General features: G+C 35.9%; 1 protein-coding gene across 1 annotated transcript in view; it reads left to right on the forward strand.

Annotated features, from left to right (window-relative positions):
* Positions 1–6,072: 6,072 nt before the first annotated feature.
* LOC106814644 (nucleolin-like) overlaps positions 6,073–10,231 on the forward strand; it is an 11,837-nt gene continuing 7,678 nt past the window's right edge. Inside the window, exons 1-16 of the mRNA XM_014818982.1 lie at positions 6,073–6,091; positions 6,257–6,286; positions 6,631–6,660; positions 7,025–7,054; positions 7,209–7,238; positions 7,403–7,432; positions 7,792–7,821; positions 8,176–8,205; positions 8,381–8,410; positions 8,766–8,795; positions 8,959–8,988; positions 9,339–9,368; positions 9,530–9,559; positions 9,725–9,754; positions 9,926–9,955; positions 10,109–10,138. Of these exons, the coding sequence (XP_014674468.1) occupies positions 6,073–6,091; positions 6,257–6,286; positions 6,631–6,660; positions 7,025–7,054; positions 7,209–7,238; positions 7,403–7,432; positions 7,792–7,821; positions 8,176–8,205; positions 8,381–8,410; positions 8,766–8,795; positions 8,959–8,988; positions 9,339–9,368; positions 9,530–9,559; positions 9,725–9,754; positions 9,926–9,955; positions 10,109–10,138 (469 nt within the window). The remainder of the gene's footprint in view (positions 6,092–6,256; positions 6,287–6,630; positions 6,661–7,024; positions 7,055–7,208; positions 7,239–7,402; positions 7,433–7,791; positions 7,822–8,175; positions 8,206–8,380; positions 8,411–8,765; positions 8,796–8,958; positions 8,989–9,338; positions 9,369–9,529; positions 9,560–9,724; positions 9,755–9,925; positions 9,956–10,108; positions 10,139–10,231) is intronic.

Here is a 10,231-nt window from a genome sequence, read left to right on the forward strand (position 1 = left end):
GTAACGTAACGTAGTAGTACGTAACGTACGTACGTAAGTACGTACGTAGTAGTAGAGTACGAGAGTAGTAGTAGTAGAGACGAGTAGTAGAGAGAGAGAGAGAGAGAGAGAGAGAGAGAGAGAGAGAGAGAAAGAGAGAGAGAGAGAGAGATTGAGTGACTGTGTGTGTGCGTGTGTGTGTGCGTGCGTGCGTGCGTGCGTGCGTGAGTGAGTGCGTGCGTGCGTGCGTGCGTGCGTGCGTGGGTGCGTGCGTCCGTGCGTGCATGAGTGCGTGCGTGCGTGCGTCCGTGCGTGCGCGCGTGCGTACGTGAGTGAGTGATCGTGACTGAGTGAGAGAATGTGCAGTGAGCGAGTTAGTGAGTAATTGAGCAAGGAAAATGGTAAAACTCAGGGTCGCATATCTGTATCTAACAGAGCAAATGTGATGCCTTACGAGTTTTATTACAACATAGCTTCAGTTGGAGTAGTGTGACAGATTCGGTAATATATTGCATTGCTATGATCCCGTTTCATATTTAATTGTGCTTGACTCCGATCAAGTCTTTTTTACCGTTTTACTCATTCTTTCTTTGCCACCTGCTGGTGTTGTACACCAAAGGATGTTGATCAGATGCATTTTGCAAACGATGGCATGCTTGCTCTACGATGATAGCTATTTTTGGCGTGTTGCTGTTAAAAACCATAGCATAGCTTCTAGCTTTTTAGCTTTCCATGGCTACCACTCGAGCGATGTAATGTTTTTGAGTCACGACGCTGTTCTTTTAACGCTTGAGCTGAACTTTCAAAATTCATGGTGGCGCCTTTAATCCTGATTGTTATAACGGGCAACATGCTAAACCACGACTCTCCCACAACGACTAAACCTATAGGTCTATATATATATATAACGATCACGTGCCAGTCTGTGTCTGGGGTGGTTTTATACGTATGACCATCATTGATCACAATTCAAGTTCTTTTCACGCTACCACTTCTCGCACTATTGCTTTTCGTCTTATAGCGGATCTAATATCAAATGAAGAGGAAGACGTGTCCGTTTACGCTATGTGTGGCCGACAAACAGACTGCATTCGACTGAGCGAGCACCTAAGTAGTTGCGAACGCTGTGCTCGCGACAAGAAGGCTTGCACTGACGTCGATTGTCTCGGTGTTGTGGGAGGGTGAGTGTGCAATTTTTTCGGATAGATTAGAGCGCATTTTCGGCCTTTTGGTGTAGATGCCTCTATAATTTGTAAAATATCCGTGCTATGTGGTCTCTGGCTGCTGCATTTAAGGACACACTCAAGCTTTTGTACAGGCATTGCTCTGATAAAGAGTAAACGTTTATTGACCAATGAATATGATGAATCAATCAATCACACGTTTAATGTATAGATGATAATGTATCTTCATGCCCAAGCCGAAAAATTTTATGAAATTTCCAGCACCCATTTATGTGACAACACAAATGGAATTTTTATGTAAAAATGGGATTTTGGATATTCCTCAATTACCACAAAGAGTATGAAAGCAAAATCGTCGACACGATATTTAACAAAATCATGAAATTTCATATCATTTTACCGAAAAAAATGGAGAAAAAAAGCCACGTGTTCGGATTAAAAATGTATGCAAATAAATAAATCTAACTCTTAAAATACGGCACTTAATAACAATCCCTGACGAGTCTTTTTACAGCACTATGTTGCCATTAAAACGAGTGTAAAATTAAATTATTCCGAGTTGTAATCACAGAGAAATATCCATTTATACATCGGCTACTGTCGCAGAAATCGAAACGAAGAAATCAGCGTTTTTCTACTTTTTACAATGATCGACCGCCTGTGTGCGAAATGGGTGAACGTAGGTGAAACTTCTAGACCTATTGTTAGTATTTACTGCGACATGTCCATGACTAAGTAAAACCACTAAAATTTAAAAATTTTCTGTGCATCTTGAGAAATTGTGAGAAATTACTGGGATCATGCCTGCAATTTGATGTGAAATGCGCGAACGCTGTGTACTGAATGACGTCACTGATTAAGCTACGTGTCAACAAACCTGGGTACTTGTATCGAGGTATGAATGTTATTTTCGACCGCTCTGTAATTTCAACTATCACTGGTAGTTGACGGTTGTAGGAGGGGTGATGCTGATAGATTCTGGCATAATGAATGTACCGTGAACAGGATGGTTGTATCATCACTGACGTCATCGGTAAATATGTGTTTATATGGCCACGGCTCACTACACACGTGCTTGGGCAATCAAAACGCTCTGGAAATTCACACGCGTCGGTGAAATAAGCATAGTACGAGGTGGCACCAAATGTTAGCCATTGAATAAGAATGAAAATGAAAAAATCAATGGAATTTCGCATAAAACCTTGAGTGTATTCTTAACTATGTTGTTGCGCGCATATATATGCGCCCCCTGCGCGCACACATTGATTTCTATAGTAATATATATATATATATATATATATATATATATATATGTGTTGTGTGTGTGTGTGTGTGTGTGTGTGTGTGTGTGTGGGTGTGGTGTGTGCTGTGTGGTGTGTTGTGTGTGATGCGCCCGTGTGTGTCGTGTGTGTGTGTGTGTGCTGTGTGTGATGTGTGTCTCGTGCGCGTACGGCTGCGGGCGGCGTTGTGCGTGTGCGTGCGTGCGTGCATCCGCGTGTGTGTGTGTGTATGTGTGTGTGCGCGCACGTACATGCGCGCCTGTGTTTGTCGAATTGTCTCTATGATTTGGTTATAGGATATTGGACATTTTACAGTTGCTTTTTCATTTTTTCTATATGAAAGTAAGTATCTAGTAAATAACCTAACCACCTCCTATTCACTCTGAAAGATGCGATACGATAAAAGAGAATTCTGGTTAGATAGGCAATTAGACACTGCTCAGCATGAATGCATTTCTCTATTACACAGAGATGCTGTTGTTGATGCGTGTGGCGTATGTGATGGCGTTAGCAGCGATTGCACCATTGTGAGCTACATCTCCCCTAAAATTATCGTTTCCGGTCAGAGAAACGAGGTACGTGTGGCTCGTATTATACAATTAATTAAGGACGTATGCATGGTGGTGGCTAAGGGTTTAGACAATTCTAAACGCGTAATGGGTATCAGCGGACTCTTTTTCATCTATATGTGTGTACAAATACTTTTGATCTACCGATTATCGCATCATGAGTGGATACTAATAAATTCTCAACACTTTCTGCACTTATACATACCATGTTCTTATTCACTCCTGATGGCAAGTGAACAACAGTGTGATTTTTTTCTTTCCGGAGATTTCCATTTAATTGATTTTATATTAAATTCGATGCACATTCAGGTGATCCGAGAGTCGGGGGATTGTTTCAATGGATTTCGCTGCTGGGTATACGTTATAGATCTATGGGTAGTGTTTATGTCTTACGATAGTTGAGATAGCTTTAACACTATCCTTAACTGGAAAAGAATTGGCCAGTTATTAGAACTGGACCTGTTAGGACATTCATATTCTTCATGCCATTCATGATCACACGCGGATGATGCGATTTCGTGTTTCTAGCTATGTGCTGTAGGTGCGTTTGGACTGCACTCCGCTTCCGAAATCACAATGTTGCTGGTAAACAGCACAACTGATAATCCTGTACCGCCCAATATCACACCTCGATGGAAAAACAGCACACACATATGCGCAACCGTTGATGTGAGAGCTACAGGTAATCGCACCGCAAAATTGTATTATTGGTCCACGAATAATCTATTACGAAAAATATGTAATTCTCTTTTTTCTACAAATGTATATTAATTGCACACATTTCACTTTATCTCTAGGTGTATATGACGTCAAGGTATATATTGATGGAGAGCTGATATCTGGAAGTCACAATAGATTGATTGTTTATAACGAATCAAGTAAGTATGGCAATGTGGCTACCTATATACATATACATTTTACGATCGAATACAGCAGCCAGCACCTTTATAAGTGTTACTGAAAATGCACATTTAAAAAAACAAGAGCACCGAACAAGTTGCGCTATTAATTTGGGTTGCTTCGCCTAATAACCATGTATGATCTATTATCAATCAATCCATCGATATTATTATAATATAATAAATTATGTTATATTAATAATATCAATATTAATATCAATTATATTATATATAATTATAATCAATCGATTTATTTAACATAGCACGGAAGTTACTGGTGACACCCGTAACCAGGTATTTTCTAATAAATATTTGCATCGTTTCAGAAATAACTGTAAACGCAACGACAAAACCACAGACGTTCGTTGTGGAACACTTGATGACTAATCTAGAACATTCAAATGGAAATGGTGGTAGAAAGCCTAACAATGGAACTGCTAGACCTAATAACGGGAGTGGCAAACCAGGAAAAAATCCCAACAATATGCGCCCAACAGTGCCTGTTATTATCAGTGGTTCGGGCCTTAACCAATTTGAAGTAACCGGAGAAAATGAAACAGTGCTTACAGAACTCCAATGTTTAGTGAAAGGTACGGGTTTCTCTTATGTTACTGTTGTACTACTGTCTGCGAGTTTATATTGCTGTGGACATTAAATATCGAATAACTAACGTGCTAGTGAATATTGCTCGTACAGTGTAAGATACTTATACTATGGACGAAATGTCCTTTTTATGAGGCGATGTATGGAACGTCTATGTTAAAGCAGGTGTGTATCAAAGGCATTAACTATGTTTACTATTGCTAGTAGTTGGCTACATTTCATGAAAAGCTGTGTATATGGGAAATTCATATATATGGGAATGTTTATATGACACTGATGTGAACTTTAGCAATTTAACCTTATACCAATTCATACACTGCATTTTGAAGCGCTTGGAATGCGAAGCAAGAATATGACAGATGAGAACGAAAACAGTGAGTAATATGTGAACCTGATACTCATGAAAACTACATAAAGTCGAATCATCAAATATTATATATTGAAACAATTATTTAAACGTTATTATGATATGGATTAACTTACTTATCAATACTTTCTGAAAAATGATGAAAGGCATTATATATCAGTGTTTGGCAGAATAATTTATTTTATAGTACGACGACGAATGCTTACGTCAAAAAATAATAATAAAAGAACCCGTACCAGTGATTAATAAGTAAAATTTCAGTCATTGATCCAGGGGCGTAGCCAGTATGTAGCACTGTAGGCCCGGGCCTACACTTTTTTTGGCCAAGTTATCTTCTTTTTTTTTAAACACCCATAATTCAAATCCATAAGCTTGCTGGACGAGTTTAAGAGTCTAGACAGGAAAAACTATTGAAATGAACGTAGCAAGAATATGGCTAAATTAGGTGACCTATTCTTCTGTCATCTAGGCTGTCATTTCTATCGCGTGCCGTTTCATTCAACACTCTACCCGCCGAAAAAGACTAGGATCCGATCTTGTCAGTTTTTTAAATTTTAACTCGTTCGTAACCCTATTTTAACTCGTTTGTTTTTTGGGTTTAAAAGTGATATTGAATGAGGTGTCTCAAGTTAGCAAGAGGCCAGGGAACCAGAATGAACACTCGGGAAGGGCCGTTTCCGGCCATCTGGGGGGTTTGTAAAACCAAAAATTTTCTTGTACGCTCCGCGCCAACCCATGGTGGCGCTCCGCTCAGATAGTCAGGCCTACAACTTTGAAAATCCTGGCTACGCCCCTGTGATCATACCATTTTCTAAGAGAGTAACATAATTGCTGAATTCCAAACTATTGAACAGGTGAAGAACAAGTGGATGAGAATGGAGATGACGAATTATTAATATATTTGAAATATAGGGCGCATATATTAACTTAAAGTGCCAAACGTGTGCTTATGTTGATAATTAAAAAAAAAAAAAAAAAATAGTAAATATGTAAATATAATTATTTAAATTTGAATTATATTGTATCCATATAAGTGTGAATTTAATCCCATAAGTATGAACCCTATAATGTAGTACATGTCGCGAATATATATATAATATATAATATATATAGATATATATTTATATATTTATATATATAGATATATACCTAATACATTTAAACCTTGTACTTGTAACAGACGAAGAAGACATGGATGAAGATGACGACGGTGAGTTATATATCTATGTGATATGTACGGGCTCTTATTAATAACGCTAGGGTACCGGAATGAATATGTATTGTGACTTGATAACCATAACTGACGTTTAAGTAGATGTTTACAGGGAAATATTCAAACTATTTCTAACAAAAATTTCGTTGTTTTCTGAAACAGACGAACACGATGCAGATGAGGATGAAGATGGTGAGTACTATAAATAAGTTATATGCGTAAATCCTAATGCAGTATATGTCACAATTGTGAACAAATTGCCCGACAATAATATTGTATGCACATTAATTGTTGAAATACGTATAGATATACCTAATACGTTTCAACCTTTATTAACTTTGAAATAGACGATGAAACCCTGGATGAAGATGACGACGGTGAGTTATATAAATATCTCATATATACCGGCCCTTATTAATTCTGCTAAGATGCCGGAATAAATGCGTATTGTTATTTTGAAACTATAACTGACGTATAAGTAGATGTTTCCGGAGCAATCCATTTCTAACGATAATCATCATTATTCTTTGAAACAGACGAAGAGGAAGTAGATGAGGATGAAGATGGTGAGAACTATAAAATCTTACATGTATGAACTATCACGTATAGTATATGTTACAAAAGTGCCAAAAATTGTTCGTAATAGTCAACCTCACTGAGCTTCAGTGTATAAATATTTCCAAATATTAAAAAAAAAACTACATTCATGCGAATTCCAAAACATGCTGGGGACATGAACAAAAAGACAAAGGCGTTAAGTAGTGTAATATCTGTGATATATATATAGGTTATAATTATAATTATTAATGCTAAGGTACCGGAATGAATGCGTATTGTTACTTGATAATCATAGCTGACGTTTAAGGGATGTAAATTATGGGGAAATATGCCGACGATTTCTAACATAAACCCCATTATTTTCTGAAACAGACGAAGACGATGGAGATGAGGATGAAGATGGTGAGTACTATAAATACGTTATATGCGTAAATCCTAATGTAGTATATGTCACAAATGTGAAGAAATTGTCCGACAATAATATTCGTATGCATGCTAATTATATAAATATTACGATATACTTACTACATTTAATCCTTCATTAACTTTAAAACAGACGAAGAAACTCTGGATAAAGATGACGACGGTGAGTTATATAAATATCTCATATACCGGCCCTTATTAATAATGCTAAGGTGCCGGAATAAATGCGCATTATTATTTTGCAACTATAACTGACGTATAAGTATAGGCCTAGACGTTTCCGGAGCAATCCATTTTTACAAAAATCCTCATTATTCTTTGAAACAGACGAAGAGGAAGTAGATGAGAATGAAGATGGTGAGTAATATAAAATCTTGCAAGTATGAATTATCATATAGTATACGTTACAAACAATATATGTGCCAAACATTGACCGTAATAATTAACCGCACTGATCTATAGTGTATGAATATTTCCAAATATTAAAAAAAACATTTTTTCATGAATTCCAAAACATGCGGGGACATGTTTAAAGACGAAGGCGTTAAGTAGTGTATTATTTGATATATAGGGGTTTTAATTATTAATGCTAAAGTGCCGGAATGATTGCGTATTGTTACTTGATATTCATAACTGACGTTTAAGTACAAATCTATCACAAATCTATCACAAATCTATCACAAATCTATCACAATTCTCATTATTCTCATAAATAGACGACGACGACGCAGATGAGGATGTAGATGGTGAGTATTATAAATACTTCAAAATGCGCGAATCCGAATGTAGTACATATATCACAAATGTGAAAAATATTCCGAGAATAATATTCGTATGCATGTTAATTATAGAAATACTTATATAGGGCCTACTTAATTATTACATTTAATCCTTAATTAACTTTGTAACAGACGAAGAAGATATGGATGAAGGTGACGACGGTGAGTTATATATCTATATGATATGTACCGGCTCTTATTAATAACGCTAGGTTACCGGAATGAATGTGTATTATTATTTAAAAATTATAACAGACATATAAGTAGACATTTCCAGAGCAATCCATTTCTAATAAAAAATCTTATTATTTTTTGAAACAGACGAAGACGAAGTAGATGTGGATGAAGATGGTGAGTAATATAAAATCTTACAATTATGAACTATCATATAATTTATGTCATAAAAGTGCCGAAAATTTGCCGCAATAATCGACCGCGTGTTAGATGTTTACGGGGAAATATGCCGACCATTTCTATCACAAATCTCATTATTCTCGATGATGACGACGATCAGATTCTCGATCAGATGATGACGACGTAGATGAGGATGAAGATGGTGAGTAATATAAAATCTTATAAGTATGAACTATCATATAGTATATGTTACAAAAGTGCCAAAAATTCACCGTAATAATCAACCGCACTGATCTATAGTGTATGAATATTTCCAAATATTCAAAAAACATTTTTTTTTCATGAATTCTAAAACATGCGGGGTAGGCCTACATGTTCAAAGACAAAGGCGTTAAGTAGTGTATTATTTGATATATATGGGTTCTAATTATTAATGCTAAGGTACCGGAATGATTGCGTATTGTTACTTGATATTCATAAATGACGTTTAAGTAGATATGTTTACGGGGAAATATGCCGACCATTTCTATCACAAATCTCATTATTCTCTTAAACAGACGACGACGACGCAGATGAGGATGTAGATGGTGAGTATTATAAATACTTTATACACTTGAATCTAAATGTCGTATATGTCACAAATGTGAAAAAAATTCCGACAATAATATTCGTATGCATATCAATTATATAAATATTAAGATATAAGGGGGCCTACTTACCACATTTAATCCTTTATTAACTTTAAAACAGACGAAGAAGACTTGGATGAAGATGACGGCGGTGAGTTATATGACTATCTGATATGTACGGGCTCTTATTAATAACGCTAGAGTACCGGAATGAATATGTATTGTGATTTGATAACCATAACTGACGTTTAAGTAGATGTTTGTTAGCATGCATACGAATATTATTGTCGGACAATTTCTTCACATTTGTGACATATACTACATTAGGATTTACGCATATAAAGTATTTATATTACTCACCATCTTCATCCTCATCTCCATTATCTTCGTCTGTTTCAGAAAATATTGAGATTTTTTGTTAGAAATAGTCCGAATATTTCCCTGGTATATAAATATTACGATATACTTACTACATTTAATCCTTCATTAACTTTAAAACAGACGAAGAAGACTTGGATGCAGATGACGACGGTGAGTTATATGACTATCTGATATGTACGGGCTCTCTAACGCTAGGGTACCGGAATGAGTATGTATTGTGACTTGATAATCATAACTGATGTTTAAGTAGATGTTTACATGGAAATATTCGGACTATTTCTAACAAAAAATCTCAATATTTTCTGAAACAGACGAAGACGATGGAGATGAGGATGAAGATGGTAAGTAATATAAATACTTCAAAATGCGCGAATCCGAATGTAGTACATATATCTCAAATGTGAAAAATATTCCGACAATAATATGTGTATGCATGTTAATTATAGAAATACTTATATAGGGCCTACTTAATTATTACATTTAATCCTTAATTAACTTTGTAACAGACGAAGAAGACATGGATGAAGATGAAGACGGTGAGTTATATTTCTATGTGATATGTACGGACTCTTATTAATAACGCTAGGGTACCGGAATAAATATGTATTGTTATTATTATTTGATAATTATACATGACGTTTAAGTAGATGTTTACGGGGAAATATTAGACTATTTCTAACAAAGAATCTCATTTTTTTCTGAAACAGACGAAGACGATGGAGATGAGGATGAAGATGGTGAGTACTATGAATACTTTATATGTGTAAATCCTAATGTAGTATATGGCACAATTGTGAAGAAATTGTCCGACAATAATATTGTATGCATATTAATTATTAAAATTCTTAGATATATTTAATACAATTCAACCTTTATTAAATTTGAAACAGACGAGGAAGAAATGGATGAAGACGAAGACGGTAAGTTATATAGATATCTGATATATATATATATATATATGTGTGTGTGTGTGTGTGTGTGTGTGTGTGTGTGTGTGTGTGTGTGTGTGTGTG

Source organism: Priapulus caudatus, unplaced genomic scaffold, assembly GCF_000485595.1.
Source record: "Priapulus caudatus unplaced genomic scaffold, Priapulus_caudatus-5.0.1 Scaffold956, whole genome shotgun sequence".
Taxonomy (NCBI): Eukaryota; Metazoa; Priapulida; class Priapulimorpha; order Priapulimorphida; family Priapulidae; genus Priapulus; species Priapulus caudatus.